The sequence below is a fragment of the Sus scrofa genome, chromosome 4, assembly GCF_000003025.6.
Source record: "Sus scrofa isolate TJ Tabasco breed Duroc chromosome 4, Sscrofa11.1, whole genome shotgun sequence".
Classification (NCBI taxonomy): Eukaryota; Metazoa; Chordata; class Mammalia; order Artiodactyla; family Suidae; genus Sus; species Sus scrofa.
The window spans coordinates 90143619-90164309 of NC_010446.5; the positions used below are offsets into that span (position 1 = coordinate 90143619).

Sequence of the window (20691 nt, forward strand, 5' to 3'; positions counted from 1 at the left end):
AGATAAAATAAAGGATGCCTATTTGGATTTGAATTGTAGATAGAAAGCGAATAACTTTTTAGTATTGTTCGTGGTTTATCTGAAATTCACATTTAACTGGGCAGCTTTATTTTTGTTTCTAGAATATGACAACTAAAGCCTGTGGGTGGAGGTGGAGGGCAAACGACTGAAATTGCATTAGTAGTGTCTTAGAATGTTAGGATGAGAAAGGCAGAAATTTGTGAAGAAGATATGTGTATTGAATATTTAGTAAGATGCAGCATAGTAAAGTAGTTAGGAATTTGCTGTTTGGAGTCAGATGAGCTTACTTGAAACATTTGCTAACAAACTGTATGACTTCGAGCAACTTAACATTTCTAGATCTATTCTCTCGTCTATAATATGTGAATAAGTAACATTCTTTTATAGAGAGAATTAAAGTAAGAAAGTATATGAAAAGTGGGAGCATGATAATGTGAGAAATTAGAATGTGTACATGTATGTGTAACTGGGTCACCATGCTGTACAGCAGAAAAAAAAATTGTATTGGGGAAATAACTATTAAAAAAAAAAGAAAGAGAGAAAAGTGACTAGTGCAGACTTGGTAGCTCAAAAACTGGAGGCCATTTTTTCTTTCTTTCTTTCTTTTTGTCTTTTTTAGGGCCACACCTGTGGCATATGGAGGTTCCCAGGCTTGGGGTCAAATTGGAGCTGTAGCTGCCAGCCTACACCACAGCCACAGCAATGCGGGATCCAAGCCACATCTGTGACCTACACCACAGCTCACAGCAGTGTCAGATCCTTAACCAACTGAGTAAAGCCAGAGATTGAACTTGCATTCTCATGGATGCAGTCTTTTTGCAATCAAATAGTGTTTATCAAAATGTGAAGTGCACATACCCTATTTCTGAACAATCTCGTTTCTGGTCTTTAGCCTAAGTCAGTAATAATGCATATAGGCTAGATTATGTGTGGAAACATCTTCATTAGGTCCTATTTTCTGGTAGATAAAAGTTAGGGGGAAAAAAAACTTAAATTCCTATTGGTAGAATAATTTAAAAATAATTGTACTTTGCAATTATTAAAAAGAACAAGGGTATATTTATATATACTTAAATGTAATGCGATCCATTATATGTAGTTAAGTGAGAAAAGAAATTTGCAGACTATTATAATATCTCCATTATCATAAAATGATATAGATTGCATTGAGAACCTAAAAGGATACACGCCAAACTGTTAGCAGTTGTTACTTCTGTGGACATCCATTTCCATTTATGATGAGTAATAGAGACTGAGTTTACCTTCCAACCGTAAATGCCTTCACAACTGAACAAAATGTGGGAAACAAAGGTTTTTCAGACATTGGACAACAGACAGTGCAAGAGAGTAAGTCTTGAGAGAAAGGAAATAAACAAGATGCACCCCATGATTGTTTTAGCTTACTACCTGGAGAGAGTTTTCAGGCTACAGTACAGGGAAGGGGGAAGAGCCCTGTGGTATCACTGAGGAGACACAGGTTAGAGTTCAGGGAAACCAAGACAGCTAAAATTTGTTGGGCTGCACAACAGAAGAGAAAGCTGCATAGAGAACTCTGGAATTCTGCAGGGGATCCTGTTAGGCCATTGAGTACTAATGTGCACTTGCGTATGAGGAAATGACCCAAAGCCTGGGAAAGAACCACTGGAGAGGAGAAGGCATAACAATCCCTGGTGCTCATATAGAGCTGAAAGAGTTTGTGTTCCCACTGGTCAGAATGGAAAGACCTCCTGATACTATAGGGCGTTATACAGAGATCTCAAATGGGTTTTGTTTTGGCTAGGGAAGTTCCCCGGCCAGGGGTAGAACGCCCGCCACAGTAGCAACCCAAACCCCTGCAGTGACAACACAGATCCTTAACTCACTGTGCCACAAGAGAACACTGGTTATTGTTTTAATAGCAGTGCCAAATTAGACCTAGGCTGAAGTCCTAATAAAACTTAAAAAGCAGGCCTCAAAAGGATCAACTAATTACAAATAATTGCTTCTCAAACCAAAGCCCAACAGTATTTAACAAAATAGAACAACAACAACAAAAAACCCAGCGCATAATCCCACAAATACAGGAGGCATGGCATCCAGTAAATGAATATATGGGAGTTCCTGTTGTGGCTCAGTGGTAATGAACCTGACTAATATCCATGAGGATGCAGGTTCATCCCTGGCCTCACTCAGTGGGTTAAAGATCTGGCCTTGCCAGGAGCTCTGGTGTAGGTTGCAGACATGGCTTGGATCCCATGTTGCTGTGGCTATGGCCAGCAGCTATAGCTCTCACTTGACTCCTAGCCTGGGACTCTCCATATGCTGTAGGTGCGGCCCTAAAAAGACAAAAAAAAAAAAAAAAAAAAAAAAAAGAATAAATATGTGAACCCAGGATTAACCTAGCTGTCCCATTTTCTTATCAGAGTCGGCAGGAAGTGACATCGTGGGGCTTACTTAGTGCCTTGAATCATTGTTTTCTTTTTTCCCCAGGGCTCAGTTTTCACCCCAAAAGACCCTGGATCCTGACAAGTTTACACAATGGGGTTATCCAGTTATGGGATTATCGGATGTGTACCCTCATTGACAAGTTTGATGAACATGATGGTAAGATAACAGTTTCTAGAAAAAAAGCTAAAAAAAAATTTGTGTTTATTGTCTTCTAGAGTAGTTTAAGGTTTCTTTAGGATTAAAGAATGTGGGAGGGATAGAACTGGAAAATTCTGAGTAAGAGTTACCTTAGGGACTAGAAAGCATAGCTCTCTTTAACTTGTATTGCCTGCCTTCTTCCCCAGGTCCGGTACGAGGCATTGACTTCCATAAGCAGCAGCCACTGTTTGTCTCTGGAGGAGATGACTATAAGATTAAGGTATAGAGGGTTGGTCCTGAGTGGAAGTAAAGGACAAACAATGTGAAATTTGGGAATTATGGAAGGGATAAAAAAACAGACATCTCATGTATACAGAACTCAGGCTTTTCACATTATCTGGAGCTCTTATCCAGCAAACATTTATTGAATGCTTACTGTGTATCAGACAGTGTTCTATATTTTTGGAATTCAAAAATAAATAAGATATGGTCTCTGTTCTCAAGGAGCTCTTCTTCTTTTTTTCCCCTCCCCATTTTGCCTTCCCTGCTGCAATTTAGAGTTCCTGGACCAGGGATCAGATCTGAGCCTGCAATTTCAACCTATGCTGCAGCTGCTGCAATGCAAGATCTTTAGCCCACTGGGCCAGGTGGGGGGTTGAACCTGCATCCCAGCATTGCAGAAATGCTGCTGATCCTATTGAGCCGCATTAAGAACTCCAAGAAGCTTTTATTCTAATGGAGGAGTTAAATCTATGCCCAAATAATGGCATATACAGTTTAGTGAGTGAAACAATAGATAATCAAAGTGAAATAGGGAAGGACAATCTAGGTACAGAGACAAAATGGTATGACATAGCTAGATACATTTGAGAAACTATGATTAGTTTTGTGTGGATAAAATCTGGAGGAAAGATGAGAGAAGAAGCAGAAGATGAGAAATTCTAGATTATGGAGACTTTGTAGTGCTCAGAAGTTTGAATGTTATCATGCAGATAACAAGGAGCCATTAATGAAGTTTAAATAGAGTAGTAATATCAGATTCACATTAAAGCTTACCTGAGTGGCAATATAGAGAAAAGATTGGATGAATTGGGCAAGACTAGAGGCAGATACTACTTAGGAGACTTTTGTGTAAGTCCATGTGGGAAATGAACAGAGTGTGAGCTTAGGCAGTAGCATATAAAATGGAGAGAAGGAGGAGTCCCTGATGGCTCAGCAGGTCAAGTATCCAGCATTGTCACTCCTGTGGCCCAGGTTACTACTGTGGCATGGGTTCAGTCCTTGGCTCTGAAGTTTCTGCATACTGCAGGTGCAGCCCCCACCCCCAGAAAATATTCTCTGCTTGGGAGTTCCCTTCTTGCTCAGTGGATTGAGCATCTGCCATTGTTACAGCCATGGCTCTCAGATTGCAGCTATAGCACAGGTTTGATCCCTTACCCCAGAATTTCCACATGCTGCAGTCATGGCCAAAAAAAAAGGAGGTGGATGTATTCAACCAAACCGGAAAAATTTGTGAAGAAAATAAAATCTTTTTCAGAAAGTTACGACCACAGGAAGTTATATATTAGAAATTATACAGAAGAACTTAGATAACAGACATGAAAAGTAATAGCTCCATGTAGAGAAAAGAGGCATTAGAATTACAGGAAGGACAGTTCTTTACTGTTTCCTAGTTTTTAGGCACTGATTCTAGAGGCAGTTAGTGGCAGCTCAAAGCACCTGATAGGCCTCAGAAGCTCCTAAGTCTATCACTTCCTTGTAATATTTCTAGTAAAGTGATAACCCTTGAGTATTAAAGTTAACTTGGGAGTTCCTGTTGAGTGCAGTGGAAACGAATCTGACTAGTGTCCATGAGAATTATGGTTCTATCCCTGGTCTCACTCAGTAGGTTAAGGATCTGGCATAGCCGTGAGCTGTGGTATAGGTTGTAGACATGGGTTGGATCTGGCATTATTGCTGTGGCTGTGGCGTAGGCTGGCAGCTGCAGCTCCAATTAGACCCCTAGCTTCGGAACTTCCATGTGCCATGAGTGTGGCCCTAAAAAAGAAAAAAAAAAAAGAAGAAGAAGAAGAAAAAGAAAAGAAAGGCTGAGTGACATTTAAGAAAAAAGTTTTTTCCCCAAAATTATTAATATTTTTGAAAATTATCTTTTGTTTATATGGAATGTCTAGATCAGTAGAACAAATCAGTAGAGACATGAAGTTGATTAATGGTTGTCTGGGGTGCAGGGTGTTGGAGGAAAGGAAGGATAACTACTAATGGGTATAGTTTTCTTTTTTCTTTTTTCTTTTTTTTTTATATTTTTATATTTTCCCACTGTACCGCAAAGGGATCAAGTTATCCTTACATGTATACATTACAATTACATTTTTTTCCCCACCCTTTGTTCTGTTGCAACATGAGTATCTAGACAAAGTTCTCAGTGCTACTCAGCAGGATCTCCTTGTAAATCTATTCTAAGTTGTGTCTGATAAGCCCAAGCTCCCAATCCCTCCCACTCCCTCCCCCTCCCATCAGGCAGCCACAAGTCTTTTCTCCAAGTCCATGATTTTCTTTTCTGAGGAGATGTTCATTTGTACTGGATCTTAGATTCCAGTTATAAGTGATATCATATGGTATTTGTCTTTGTCTTTCTGGCTTATTTCACTCAGTATGAGATTGTCTGGTTCCATCCATGTTGCTGCAAATGGCATTATGTCATTCTTTTTTATGGCTGAGTAGTATTCCATTGTGTATATATACCACATCTTCCGAATCCAATCATCTGTCGATGGACATTTGGGTTGTTTCCATGTCCTGGCTATTGTGAATAGTGCTGCAATGAACATGCGGGTGCATGTGTCTCTTTTAAGTAGAGTTTTGTCCGGATAGATGCCCAAGAGTGGGATTGCGGGGTCATGTGGAAGTTCTATGTATAGATTTCTAAGGTATCTCCAAACTGTTCTCCATAGTGGCTGTACCAGTTTACATTCCCACCAACAGTGCAGGAGGGTTCCCTTTTCTGCACAGCCCCTCCAGCACTTGTTATTTGTGGATTTATTAATGATGGCCATTCTGACTGGTGTGAGGTGGTATCTCATGGTAGTTTTGATTTGCATTTCTCTTATAATCCATGATATTGAGCATTTTCTCATGTGTTTGCTGGCCAGGGTATAGTTTTCTTTTAGGGGTAATGAAGTGTTCTAAAACTTATTGTGCTGGAGTTACCATTGTGGCACAGTAGAAAAAATCTGACTAGGAACCATGAGGTTGTGAATTCGATCCCTGGCCTTGCTCAGATCTGTTGTTGCTGTGGCTGTGGCTCCGATTTGACCCCTAGTCTGGGAAACTTCATATGCTGCCGATGTGGCCCTAAAATGCAAAAAAAATAAATAAATAAAATTGTGCTGATGGTTGAACAACTACGAATGTGTTAAAAACCGCTCAATTCTATACACTAAATGGGTGAATTATATGGGATTTAAATTATATCTCAAAGTTGTTATTAAGTGAAGGAATTAGCTAGTTAATGGATGTGTAGTGCTGTCATGCTGTGGTTTAAATTTATATTTCTCTGATGGAAGTGAGATTATCTCAAAAAGTCATATTTATGGACTATCAAATTATTGACTCTACCCAGGTATAAATGTAGCATTAGTATAATCCTGATTTACAAAGAGTTAGATAGGAATTCACAGATGGCCAGGGTCTAAAACTCTGTAGATCTTTCAGAATTCACAGTTCTGGAGTTTGATAGAGGACTATAAAGGAGTCAAGACAATTTGAAACAAGAAATATGAAAGTTTAGAACACTGAAAGAGGATAAAAAGTTTTTATTTATGTTATGATCTAATTTTTGTGTGAAACTCAGACTCCACTGTGTATATGTGTATTTATTTATAGATGACTCAACAGATGAAGGTGAAGGTATTAGAATGTTTTCACTTTCTGTCTTATATACCTTTTCTCATTTCTGCACATATCTTTTGAGCACCTATTAAATGATAGCTGCTGTATTAGGTACTAGGGGTATAGTGTTGAGTATGATGGACAAGGACCCCACCTATAGGGAACTTACATTCTTGTTTGGACAGTCAGACTTTTGGATTATTCAAATGTGTTATAGGAAATGGAATTACTTTCTGTGATTTATGAGAGAAAATTTAACACTTTTTAAGTGAAAATAAAGAATAGTATCAAGCTGGTCGATAGATTATAAACAAGGATTAAATGTTAAAGAAAAAAAGGCATCTGACTTCTTACTTCTCTACTTCCAGGAGTTTTTCTGGTGGGAAATGTGAGCTGTCTTACCTTTATGGTCCCGGTTTCAGCATCGTCCTTAATTGTGTCCATCTATACCTGATACTTTGATAGTTGGCTTAACTTCTTATCTGAATATGATATTTTTCTGTTTAGCTAAGCTTAACTGAGCAATGTCATATTTTCCAGGGGTTAAAGTATTTTTGCATGATAGATGAATACAGTCATGCATATGGCTATCATTTGCCACAAAGTTGGAGTCTAACAAAAAATGGTGCTGTATATTATATTATTATTTTCTTTGAAGTCATGGTTTCTGTCCTTTTTTTTTTTTTTTTTTTTTTTCTGGTCTTTTTGCCTTTTCTTGAGCCGCTCCCTCGGCATATGGAGGTTCCCAGGCTAGGGGTCCAATCGGAGCTATAGCCGCCGGCCTACGCCAGAGCCACAGCAACGCGGGATCCAAGCTACGTCTGCAACCTACACCACAGCTCACGGCAATGCTGGATCCTTAACCCACTGAGCAAGGGCAGGGATCGAACCCGCAACCTCGTGGTTCCTAGTTGGATTCGTTAACCACTGCACCATGATGGGAATTCCTCTGTCCTACTTTTTTTTATCCCGAGCTAAGGTGATAGGTACACGCTAAGTAAAAACTCTGTATTAAAGCTAAGAACAAAATTATGCAGTAGAAAGAAGAGTTTCAAGTTAAGCCTTAGATAAGCATTTTGTCTCGTGTTATTAAATAAGATGGTTTCTTCCCGGGGCAGGGGCGGGGGGAACCTTTCCATAATTTTACCTTTAGCTTTTTCCCTGGCTTTGCCTTTTCTCCCCTCCCCATGTTGTTTAGCTGACTTAAACGGGATTCTCTGTCAAGATTCCTACCTCTTTTAAAATGCCAAGGAGTTGCCATTGTAGCTCAGTGGAAACTAACGCGTAAGAATGCGGGTTCAATCCCTGGCTTGCTCAGTGGGTTAAGGATCCAGTGTTGTGGTGAACTGCAGTGTAGGTTGAAGACATGGCTCAGATCTGGCGTTGCTGTGCTGTGATATAGGCCGGCAATTGTAGCTCTGATTAGACCCCTAGCCTGAAAACTTTGTATGCTGCAGGAGCAGCCCTAAAAATAAACAAAGAAAGAAATATTTACAAGTAAGTAAATAAATAAAATGCCAAAATATAAATCCAGACTTGTTTATTGAGAACCCTGGGCTTTATAGATGCTCAAGACCTTATATCTTATTCCTAAGGACAGCTGGATTTCTGTCTCTGCAGGTTTGGAACTATAAGCTTCGGCGCTGTCTCTTCACATTGCTTGGACATTTAGACTACATTCGCACTACATTTTTTCATCATGTAAGTAGCTATTATGGCTTTAGTTTTAGAATATTTTCAAGTTTTCCTGTAGGAATCTCCTGCTTGCTCTTCAAGAACCTATGCTCTGACAACAGAATTCTACTGTTGGTTCTTCTAGGATCTGTAGGGTGTTGACCTTTCTGCTTTGTTTTCTTCTGCAAGAGGAAGCATTCAGGGTTATATTTGAACTTTATTTAATTAGATTCAGGAAGGCATTGATTCTCTGTAGGGAAAAATAGAGATTTGACTTTAGGTTTGCTGAACTAGCAAACAAAAGTTTGCAGGCTAATCACATGTGGGCTGTTATTAAGTAGGTGTGTATAGGGGGAGATCAAGGTAAGATGCCTGCCATTTTGAATGTTTGGAAGCAATAATAATCATGTGCTTTTATCCTAGAATTTTAGGGTCTGGCAGAAGCTGTGCCCTTAGCCAAGCTTACTGCCTTTTTTGATCTATCAGTTATCATAGTAGGCAGATACTGAGTTACAGATTAAAGATTCCCAACCTCTTAATCTAGTCCCAACCTGGCTGGATCATTCTATAATTATATTCTATTAGAGTTAACTTGTCCTATTCCTTGACTCTAAGTAAGCTAAGTTAGAAAGAATATTGTGAATATCCTGAGTTAGAAAGAATATCGTGAACTAAATGTTAAATTCCTGGCTAATAATACTTTATTGCCTTTTTAAAAATTAAAACAATTTTAAATAGGAGGTGTTGAATGTGAAAATTATGGCTGAAACATTTGAGAGTGATAACCACTCAATACGAGATTATTTGCCCTGAAGGACTTACTAAAGACAAGTTGCCATCCAGCTAGAAAGTTTGAAAAGCTTATTTTCTTTTCTTTTATCAGCTTAATAAGTATTTGTGTTATTAGGTTCTTTGCGAAACACTGGGGATAAAACTGTGACTAAGAAATACTTCTTTTTCTTAAAAAGCTTGAAGACTCTAAAAAGACTAAGTTGTTTTTACATGTTATTTTTTGCTTTGGTTACTGAAACTTGGGAATTTTTTGAGACTGGTTGGTCTGATAGGGAGAAGTCAGACTTTAAAATAATATTCTAGTCTTCAAATTAAAGAGAGGAGATCCTTTCATAGGGTCTTAATTTACAAAATTAACTATTTATAAATCACATATGCACATACATATAAAGTAAATGTAAATACATGTTACACTCTTTGCCTCTGTGAAGCTATTATGTCTGGCATCCACTCTTAAACTTTATAGGTAAAAGTGCTGAAGTTGGGAAAAGCTGGTAGAAAGGTAAGGAGGAAAAGACAACTAGTCTGATAAGTCGGAATCTTTTTACAAATTTAGCTGAGATGTTAGGCAATGGAATATTTCTTCTAAATAGAGAAGTGGTTACGTACAGGTGCCTGGAAAAACACATTTGTTTAATGTTCGAACCCTTTGTCTGGAATATTTTTCAGGAATATCCTTGGATCTTGAGTGCCTCAGATGATCAGACCATCCGAGTGTGGAACTGGCAGTCTAGAACCTGTGTCTGGTAAAGCAGGAAACAGAGCTCAAGAAGAGTCCTCATTTCCTACTTTTTTCATAACAGCCTTTCTTCAGTATAATCATCTCCGTTCCCTGATGGACTGTGTCTGCTCATTAATTATTAGTTGTGTTTATAAAACAATCTTGTATATATATCAATAATTATAGAAGCAGTCTTGTTTGATAATGTATGGATCTCATTTCTCTGGTCATTTCTACCAGGGAAGAGAGGTCATATAGCTAAGCTATTATCATTATTATTATTATTTGCTGTTTTTAGGGCCACTCCCACGGCATTTGGAAGTTCCTCGGCTAGGGGTCAAATCAAATCTGCCATCCTACGCCACAGCCATAGCAACTCCAGATCTGAGCTGTGTCTGCAACCTACACCACGGCTCACAGCAATGCTGGAGCAAAGCCAGGGATCGAACCCACATCCTCATGGATACTAGTCAGATTTGTTTCCACTATGCCATGATGGAAACTCCTAGCTAAGCTTTTAGAACAAAATTTTTAGCTGGTTTTTAGTCCTGTTCCCGTGAAACCTAAGTCAAGGTCTAGACCTCTATCCTGCTTTGTGTGTGGGTATAGAGCTTTCCTTAAGTATGTGAAGACCATTTAAAATGATATCCTTTAAGAGGGATGCTCCACCAAAATCTAACAGTTTCCCATACGAATGGCTAAGATTTCATTTATATTGATAGTATGTCTTTGAGAGGAAAGCTGTGCCATCTCAGATGTCCTGAAAATAATTTTTGAATACTGAAACACTAGAGGCAAGGAGAGAACCGTTCTTGAAATAGCTGACCTTGCTTATTATTCAGAATTGCTAGGATGACTTGCCTTTGTCTCTAAAAAAGTACAATTGGGTCTGCATCTGTTCAGTATGGAACATGTTATTTAGCATGTAGGATTCTGTTGATTTCCTGCCTCTGACTTGGTATTGTCTTTCTTTTTTCTTCTTGCAGTGTGTTAACGGGGCACAACCATTATGTAATGTGTGCTCAGTTTCACCCCTCAGAAGACCTGGTTGTGTCAGCTAGCCTGGACCAGACTGTGCGCGTTTGGGATATTTCTGGTGAGCTGCCCGAGTTCAGGGGACAACCCAGTCAAGTCTGGCGCAAAACTGCAATTGTTTGAAATAGTGAGGGTTGTTGGCTTAGAACAGGAAAATTTAGAATATTCTCTTCTCACATAATAGTGTCTTTGTTTCTGAGGGTATTAAATCTGCTTTGATGGTTCTTCATGTCAGAGGTATTCAAAGAAAAGGTGGTTACTCTAGAAAAGTGGCTTAATTTGAAGAAAGTTTCACATTTTAGTTAAATTAGTTTTTAGTAAAATATGTACACTATTGGGAGTATTTGATTAAGAATCAAGCTTTCTACTAAAATTTAAAAAATACATCTTCGGGAGCTCCCATTGTGGCTCGGCAGTAATGAACCCAACTAGTATCCATGAGGATGTGAGTTCCATCCCTGGCCTTGCTCAGTGGGTTAAGTATCTGGTGTTGCCGTAAGCTGTAGGTTGCAGATGGGGCTCGGATCTGGCATTGCTGTGGCTGTAGTGTAGGCTGGCCGCTGTAGTTCCAATTTGACCCCTGGCCCAGGAGCTTCCATATGCCACAGGTGTGGCCTTCAAAAAAAAAAAAAGACAAAGATATGTTTGACAGAAACAATTTTGGGAATAGATTACTGCAAGGAAATAGTTTGGGATCCTGTGGCCTCATGTAGAAATAGGATAATCCCTTCATTATGTATCTTCTAGTGTAAGGAGCATGAGAATTGGGGGAGGGATTTTTATGTCCAGAATACCTTTTGTAATAGGCAGATTTCTAGGATGAAAAATAACTTGTAAATTTTGGATAGTTGGGATAATCTCTCCTTTCACAGTTTGTATACAGTGTCTTGATTTTGGGATAAAGGTGCAAATTTTAGTGCTATATAAAGGAGAACTGAGAATTTAAATGCAGAGAAGTGGCTGTACCTATGAAATTGACATGGTAGAAAAATGGAAGTGCTTTGTTGAGAAAATAAAATAAGGAAATGAAACTCTAAATGCTGTAGTTCTTTGCCCAGTTAAATTTACCTGTCATTTGCTGGTTGTTTCTAGTTGTTAGTTGCTTTAGAAATTCTTAATGATTGGGTTCTCTGAAAGTTCAGGTGCTAGACCACAGAACACTGTTTTCATCCTGTAAAAGAAAGGACTCTTATAGGTCACGGCCTGGTTCTTTGTGGTAGTAAAGGAAATCACCCTTCCGCATTGTAGGGCTGAGTTGGTAACTTTTCTCAGCTTCCTTGTGATGTAGTGGGCTGGAGCATATGATATTCGCTGAGCTTATAAGCCATTAATGAATAGCAAGTGGAAAATTTGGATTCCTGGGTGCAGCGTTTGGAATGTTGTAATAACAGTTGTTTAAGATTCATATAGTATAGCAACAAGCCAAGGGGAAGATGAGGACAGTTGGAAAGTAGAACTTCTATATCATTCTGTCTTTGCAGTTTTCAAGGGTTCAGGATCAGAAGGGAGTGGTGTAAACAAGATTTTATTGGAGATAGGGTAATTGTACTCTCTTCTGCCAGGGCTTTTGCCATTGCAGTTTTTCGTCAGACTGGCTGGGCTTTTTGAAGTACACCCAGATGTGACCAGCCATGCCAGCAGGAGGAGTTAGGCACAGACAATCTGAGCCTGTGCCCTCTCCTCACTGCTAGTACCAGGGAGCTTATTAGTCACTCTCCCAATAACCTAGCCATGGCTTTCCATGGTTTTTCACTGTGCATGCATTCAAAGCACCCTCTCTGTCTCAGGATATAGGAGCCTTATGGGGTTGGATCCTAGTTCATGCTGTTCCACCGGATTAGGGACAATTACTTAGAATACGTTTCCCAACCCGGGATCTGTGAGAGAAGTAAGTGCTACCCAAATACTTTGAGTGGCTGTTTTCTCTGTTCTTCTAAAAATGGTCTACAAGTAATGCCATTCCAGATCATAGATAAGTTAATTTGTTACATGCATAAACTGATGCTTTGGCCAGTGGAGCCTAATTCTTTTGCTAGAGCATTGGGTTGAGAGGGGCTTTATACTGCTCTACTCTTTTTATTATTATTATCATTATTACTGTTATTTTAATTGAAGTGTAGTTTTGTTTTTGGTTTTTTTTTTGTCTTTTCTAGGGCTGTGCCTGGCATATGGAGGTTCCCAGGCTAGGGGTCTAATTGGAGCTGTAGCTGCCAGCCTATGCCAGAGCCACAGCAACGTGAGATCTGAGCCACGTCTGCAACCTGCAGCACAGCTCATGGCAACACCGGATCCTTAACCCACTGAGCGAGGTCAGGGATCGAACCCGCATCCTCAGGGTTCCTAGTTGGATTCGTTAATCGCTGAGCCATTATGGGAACTCCTTAATTGAAGTATAGTTGATTTACAATGTTGTGTTAATTCTGCTCCACTTTTTTTTTTTTTTTTTTTTTTTTTTTTGTCTTTTTGTCTTTTCTAGGGCCGCACCTGCGGCATATGGAAGTTCCTAGGCTAGGGGTCGAATCAGAGCTACAGCTGCCGGCCTATGGCATAGGCACAGCAACACCAGGTCCGAGCTTCATCTGTGACCTACACCACAGCTCATGGCAATGCCAGATCCTTAACCCATTGATCAAGGCCAGGGATCCGCAACCTCATGGTTCCTAGTCGGATTCATTAACCACTGAGCCACCACAGGAGCTCCTGCTCCACTCCTAATTGTACTATTTATGCCACCTGATGCTGGCACAGCAAGTTCCCTGGGGCCTAGCTAAAGCAGTTTGGGGTGGTTGGGTGGATGGATTCTCATTGGTAATCATCGCATGGCCAGGGCAAGAAATCCTTTTCTTCCCTTTTGTAGGAAAACATTTTTGCATCAAAATCAAAGGCCCTAAATCAGAAAAGAGACAGAGAGAGTTTGATCCCAGTTTGGGTGTATGCTTGCTCTTGAATGTGTAAAGTGCATGGATTACTATATGATAACATTGTAACTGCTATACTTAATATATGTGATGTGGAAAATTTTACACCCACTTTTGTGCTGAAAATTTTATGCTATACTAATGTTAATGCTCTTTACAATTTTTAAGTATCTTTCTATACTCGCAACTTTTTTTTTCCGGTAACCTCTTAACCAGAGTGGAAGGAGATGCTTTGGTATTTAACCAAGTTAAAGGAGCTTTTGGGTTAGACTTACGCATTCTTTCCTTTTCTAGAAATCAGCATACTCTTTTTAGCAGAGTTATTTTGCCTGGATTCAAGTAAGTCTGAACATAGGAAGAGAAAGGAGCATTCAGCTCTGTCAGGAACCAGAGCTAACATTTCCAAGAGGGAGAAAGTTCTGAGTTAAAGAACAAAACCATTCAAATTTAGAGGACTGGTGAAAAATTCTAATTTTTTGAGTGTCTCTCTTTGAAAGGTGACATTCTCTGAAACAGATAAGCAACAAGAAAACAAATCTTTAAAGGAAAACCTCTCTTCTTGGTACTTCTCCCATCAGAATTAAGCCCACAGGACTTAGCTTAACCTGAATCTTTTGTATTAATCTGGCAAAAAAAAAATTGTTTAAAAGGGAATTTATTTGCAACCCAGTTATAGAAGATAGGTTACTTTTTTAGCTTGAGCTTCCAAGTAAACTCACAGTAAATTTATTTTAATGTGCCTATACTTTTGCATGTCAAGCCCATGTAATTCAGACTTCATCTTTGAAATGTGTACTAAAAAAGTATTAATTTGCTGCCAGATCCTGTCCTCATCCCTCTCTTTTTACTATTTCCCCTGGTTCCCTTTGGAAGTGTGCATTGAACTGGTCTATTCTGAGTGTCCTCCCCTCCCTCTGAATTTGAGTAGCTACTGTAGAAATTTTCCATCTGTCGTTCAGTTCTAGTGAGTAGCTTGTCGAAGACTCAAATATTTCTTCTCTAAGTATCTTTTCACTGCCTGTCACTATTCATCTGTCTGTTTTTGCTCTTCTCCTTTTCCTGGATCATTACAAGCAAGTGCAGCGAAGCCTTCCATTCTGTCATACGGCTTTCCTTTTAATGTGTTTGTTGAAGCTTATTGGAGGTGAAGTTCCTCACAGCTGTCTGTCTTTGTATCTTCCTTTGAATCTGTTTCATACACCAGACGCATTAGAAAAAGTTGACAGATCCCATTAAAGGGACAGGTGAAATAAGTGAAAGGAGACATCCCTGTGATAATGTATTTATGAAGCCTTAGGAGAGTACATTTATTTTTAAAGCATTGGCTTCATTTCTCTCTATTGGCTAAATGTTCATCACGGACAGGGTACAAGATAATTAAAACTGTTGTGTCCTTTTAAGCACTTGCTTCTCTAATGCTGATGTTTAGGTGCCATTATAATAGAAGTGATACATTGTGATTTTTTTTTTTTTTGGCCACCCGAGGCATGTGAAAGTTCCCAAGCCGGGAACTGAATCCAGGCCACAGCAAGGACCCAAGCCACTGCAGTGACAGTGCTGGATCCTTAACCTGCTAAGCCATATGGAAACTCCACATTGTGATTTTAAAACAGTGAAGAGAAATGCAATCATTAACTTAATTTTTTGTTTTTTTGGCTACGCCCCTGGCTTATGTAAGTTCCTGGGCCAGGGATCAAATCTGTGCCACTCTGGCAACCCAAGTTGCTGCAGTAACAATGCCTGATCCTTAACCCACTGTACCACAAGAGAACTCCTCATTGAACTTGATTGTATTTTCTTACAGGTGCCAAAATTTAGCCTTAAAACTATTTAGATTTTATTTTCAGTGATAACTTTTATCCCCCCCCATTACAGGTATTTGATTTTCTTATCTTTTCTTTTTTTTTTTTTTGTCTTTTCAGGGCCACACCTGCGGCATATGGAGGTTCCCAGGCTAGGGGTCCAATTGGAACTATAGCTGCCGGCCTACGCCACAGCCGTAGCAATGCCAGATCCGAGCCACGTGTGCAACCTACACAACTGCTCACGGCAACACCAGATCCTTAACCCACTGAGCAAGGCTAGGGATTGAACCTCTGTCTTCATGGATACGAGTGAGATTTGTTTCCACTGAGCCACGATAGGAACTCCCTGTTTTTTTTATTTTTCAAGTGCCAGGTAGTTTCATCTCCCTCTTCCCCTCTAAAAAGATAGGATTTTAGTTTCAATTCTATTTTCTCATCTATCAACTGGTATCATACCTCCTTGCCTATTTCAAAGGGTTGTTATCTGGATCATCTTTATAAAGTACAAAGTGCTTTTCACCTGTAAGGTAGTACCATTATCATAATTTTAGTTCTGACTGTAGCACAAATAGTCACATTTTAAAGACAGGTATAATTGAGCCATAAATGTGAGTCCTGTGCAAATGGGACCCTTCTTATTCTGATGTCTTTTTTCTTTTGTTTACAGCCTGCAGAAGTTTTAATGGCAAAATATATATATATATATATTCAGATTCATAGCCAGTCTCCCCCCCCACCATGGTTTGCTGTGGCTTGATGTGGGATCTCAGTTCCCAGACCAGGGATTGAACCTGGGTCGTAGTGGTGAAAGGGCCAAATCCTAACCACTAGACCACCTGGGAACTCCCCATAACCAGTCTTTTAAGCAAGTGCTTAAAGGGATATGGCAGTTTCAAAAATTTTATCTCCTGCCCAAGAGTCAAGATAGTTCCCTGGTGGCTCATCAGGTTAAGGATCCAGCATTGCACAGGTTTGATCCCTGGCCCAGGAACTTCCTCATGCCATGGGCATGACCAAAAAAAAAAAAAAAAAAGATATGAGTATACTTTTGCGTAATTTATAGTTTTACCATATCATCCACCAAGTAGCTCTTTTGTATTTCATAGTCTAATTTCCTTCATGCCTTTGGAATTTCCCCATGAGTTGCCTTCAATCTTCTGGTTTGAGAAACACTAAGCTGTGGCCTCCACAAATGACTTTAAAATAAATTTTTGAGATGGTAGAAGAAAAGTTGCTAAAAATTTCATAAAGTTGAAAGTAGAAGTTGAATTTTTACCATTTGAGGCCACATTTCAAGAATACTGAAAAATGGAAATGGGCGTTATCTCAAGTAGACAGCTCTTGAGTGAGATTTGTTGAAAAATTAGTTACAAGTTTGGATTGGCCTCCTTTGGAAAGAAGTCCTAGCAGTGGGTCTGTTAAGGGAGCAAAGGAGAACATAGTGAATGTACTTCAATATTTTGAACAAAATTTTTTTTTTTTGGTCTCTTCTCCATATGTGTCCACACCCACGACATATGGAGGTTCCTAGGCTAGGGGACTAATCGGAGCTGTAGCCGCCAGCCTACACTACAGCCACAGCCATGCTGGATCCAAGCCGAGTCTGCGACCTACACTGCAGCTCACGGCAATGCTGAATCCTTAATCCACTGAGTGAGACTAGGAATCCAACCCACAGCGTCATGGTTCCTAGTTGGATTCAACTGAGCCTCAACGGGAACTACTTGAACAATTTTAGAAAGAGATAGATAGGAGCTCTTGAGTCTTCCTTTAGTCTCTCTAAGTTTCTTTTTTCCTTCTTTTTCCTTAATGTTAGTCTATCACTGTACCTTTCTGTGCTTCTGTTACTGTGCTTTTGTTTTTTGGGGGGCGTTTTGTTTGTTCGTTTTGCTTTTTAGTGTGACACCTGCAGCATATGGAGGTTCCCATGCTAGGGGTCTAATTGGAGCTGTAGCTGCCAGCCTATGCCACAGCCACAGCAAAGCTGGATCTGAGCCATGTCTGCAACCTACACCATAGCTCACAGCAATGCCAGATCCTTAACCTACTGAGCGAAGTTAGGGATCGAACCCGAAACCCCATGGTTCCTAGTTGGATTCGTTACCACTGTGCCACGACGGGAATGCCTGTTACTGTACTTTTTTTGGTAACATAATGTTTATATCTTTTATTCCACTCCTTATCCCTTCAAAGGTCTAAGAAAAAAAAACTTGTCCCCTGGTGCAGTGGAGTCGGATGTGAGAGGAATAACTGGGGTTGATCTGTTTGGAACTACGGATGCAGTGGTGAAACATGTCCTGGAGGTACTTATCTCTATAGCCAGTGACTGAATATGGGCTCTTCTCCAGGGTAACTGTGACAATATGCCATTCATTTATTCATTCTTTCAATAAAGACTATGCAAGGCTTATTGGGTGCCAGGCACTGAAAACAGAATAGTGGGTGAGCCATCAGAGAAATGAAGCTTATGTGCCACCTGAGGGAGAGTCTTGTTACCTTAAAAAACTCAGTGGGGAGAAAGGAAGAAAGCTGGCATAAGCTCTGTCACCATCCCAAATGGAGTCCATTGTCAGGCCTCTTGGGGGAGGGGAGGTTGGTTAATCAAAGTTATGAAGAACCAACTATGTATAAAAACAAAAAAAGAAAAAGAAAAGAAAAAGAACCAATTATGTGTAAGTACCTTGCATGCATTGTAGGCAAATAGAAAAGCTTAAGGGAAATACACTAGATTTTTTTAAATGTGTAATATTTATAGCCATTCACTGGTGGAGGTATTAACCCCATTTTGCAGATGAAAAAATGGAGATTTAGAGCAATTAAGTGGTTTACCAAGGTCTAAATGTATCTAGTAAATGTAAGAACTGGGCTTTGAACTTATCTGACTCCAAAAACCTAGATGCTTTTCATCACAGAACAGCACCTCTCAAAAACACTGCTAATTTGAAACTACCTTGTCTGTGATTCTGTTACAATATAGAGTATAAACTTATAAATAGAGTAAAAGTTATCTTAAAATGAGCAGTTCTTAAACTTTCTGATCTGAGGCCTTTTTTATACTCACAAACCTTATTGAGAACCCCAAAGAGTTTTTATTTATGTGTAATATGTTTGTCAGTTTTTACCATATTTGAAATTAAAACCAAGAGTTTTTTAAAATGTGAACTATGTAAAGAATACAGTCCGTTAGCCATTAAAACAGTAACATAATCACATGTCATATAACCTCTAGAAAACTATACTTAGGAGAGAATAAGATAAAAAGGCAAATAACATTTTAGTATTATTATGAAAATTATTTTTGACCTTGCAGATTTACTAAAAGGGGATCATCCAAGAGTTTCTTGACCGCACTTTGAAAATTTCTTAAGTTATAAAGTGGGTCTTTATTCTTGAGATGTTAATAACTATTTGGAGAAATAAGATATAAACAAGGCAGTTTATCCCAAATGCAAATAAAACTAAACTTGGGGGTAGAAGGATTTGGGAATTCCCATGAGAACTTGGGGACAATATTAGGTAGATTGATGTGGTAATTCTCATAGCCAAATCTTGGAGCAGCATAGTTTCTTGAGTCTTTTAAGAGTAAAAGTCAGAGACATTTTTTCTAAACCAACTAGCCTGGTCCACTGGTTTGTCTGAGTATAAATATAAAAAACCATTTTTTAAGTTTAGAAGAACCATTTTTTTTCCTTCCACAGGGTCATGATCGTGGAGTTAACTGGGCTGCCTTCCACCCTACTATGCCCCTTATTGTATCTGGGGCAGATGACCGTCAAGTGAAGATCTGGCGCATGAATGGTGAGTGAACCAGTGACGGTATCACCATATCCAAAATATTGGCCACTGGCAACAAGGTGAAGTAGTTAGGTGTTTTGGACTTAGTGACCCGTTTTCCTACCTTAGGTTGTTATTCTAATCCTGAGGGCATGATAGTTGCCCTTTTCCCGTTTGCTCCTTTGATGGCATGCTGATTTTGAGGCATATAAACATAATTAAAAGTAAGAATTCATTCATTCAATAAATATTTGTTGAGTACCTAACTTTATATTAACCATTGTTTAGGCCTCTCAAGATACAGTGGTGATTAAATCAGATAAAACCCTGCCATATGAAGCTTCCGTTTATTCCTTAATGGCAGCTAGAGACAAAAGAGATAAAAAAATGACAGAGAAGAGGTGTTATAAAATTGATATGAGGATGAAATAACAATGAAATACATAAAGATTCAGAGTCTTAAATGGAGAAAACTGCCCTATTAGAAGTAGGTAACTTAGCATTTGGTAGTAGTACCTAGCATTTGGTTAGAGGATTCATAATCCCAAATCCCAAACTTAAAGTAGTAGGGAGTTGCAGTGACCTAATTCTTTTTTATTGTTCAGAATCAAAGGCATGGGAGGTTGATACCTGCCGGGGCCATTACAACAACGTATCTTGTGCTGTCTTCCACCCTCGCCAAGAGTTGATCCTTAGCAATTCTGAGGACAAGAGTATCCGAGTCTGGGATATGTCTAAGCGGTAAGGGGTTGCAACGGCGTGTGACCAAACCAGGGGAAAGCCCCTTTCTTTCTCTCTCTTTTAAAGAATTAGATTAAAATACTTCTTCTGGAGTTCCCTTTGTGGCACAGTGGGTTAAGGACCTGGCTTACCTCTGCAGCAGCTAAAGTTGATGCTGAGGTGCGGGTTCAATCCCTGGCCAGACACAGTGGGTTAAGGATCTAGTGTTGCTGCTGCTGTGGCATAGGCTGCAGCTGTGGCTCAGATTCAGTCCCTGTTCCAGGAACTTCTACAGGCCATGAGTACAGCCATAAAAAAAATAAAAATAAAAATAAAAATAAGACACTTTCCACCAAAGTGTCTTAGGAGCGCTGGAACTCAGGTTCAATCCCTGGTCCAGCACTAGATTAGGTTGAAAAGCAGCTCGGATCTGATTCCTGGCCCATTACTCCATATGCCACAGGGCAGCCAAAAAAGAAAAAAGAAAAAAAAAAAAAAGGCTTGTTTTGTTTTTCATTGTCTTCACATATTGAAAAATCAAGTCATGTATTATGAAAACTTGAAGGGACCTAGAGATTAACCAACGTTTACAAATTTTCTATCAATTAGAAGTCTGTGTGTGTTCTTTTTCTTTCTTTCTTTTTTCTTTTTTTATATATTTTTTTGTCTTTTTGTCTTTTTAGGGCTGCACCTGCGGCATATGGAGGTTCCCAGGCTAGGGGTCTAATTGGAGCTGTAGCCGCCAGCCTACACCACAGCCACAGCAACGCCAGATCCG

General features: G+C 39.4%; 1 protein-coding gene across 2 annotated transcripts in view; it reads left to right on the plus strand.

Moving 5' to 3' along the window:
* Positions 1 to 20691, plus strand: part of COPA (coatomer protein complex subunit alpha) — a 49115-nt gene that overhangs the window by 990 nt on the left and 27434 nt on the right. For both annotated transcript variants that reach the window (XM_001928707.6, XM_001928697.6), the window contains exons 2-9: positions 2491 to 2604; positions 2793 to 2866; positions 8095 to 8175; positions 9610 to 9686; positions 10648 to 10757; positions 17613 to 17722; positions 19118 to 19217; positions 19799 to 19934. In XM_001928707.6, the coding sequence (XP_001928742.1) occupies positions 2491 to 2604; positions 2793 to 2866; positions 8095 to 8175; positions 9610 to 9686; positions 10648 to 10757; positions 17613 to 17722; positions 19118 to 19217; positions 19799 to 19934 (802 nt within the window). The remainder of the gene's footprint in view (positions 1 to 2490; positions 2605 to 2792; positions 2867 to 8094; positions 8176 to 9609; positions 9687 to 10647; positions 10758 to 17612; positions 17723 to 19117; positions 19218 to 19798; positions 19935 to 20691) is intronic.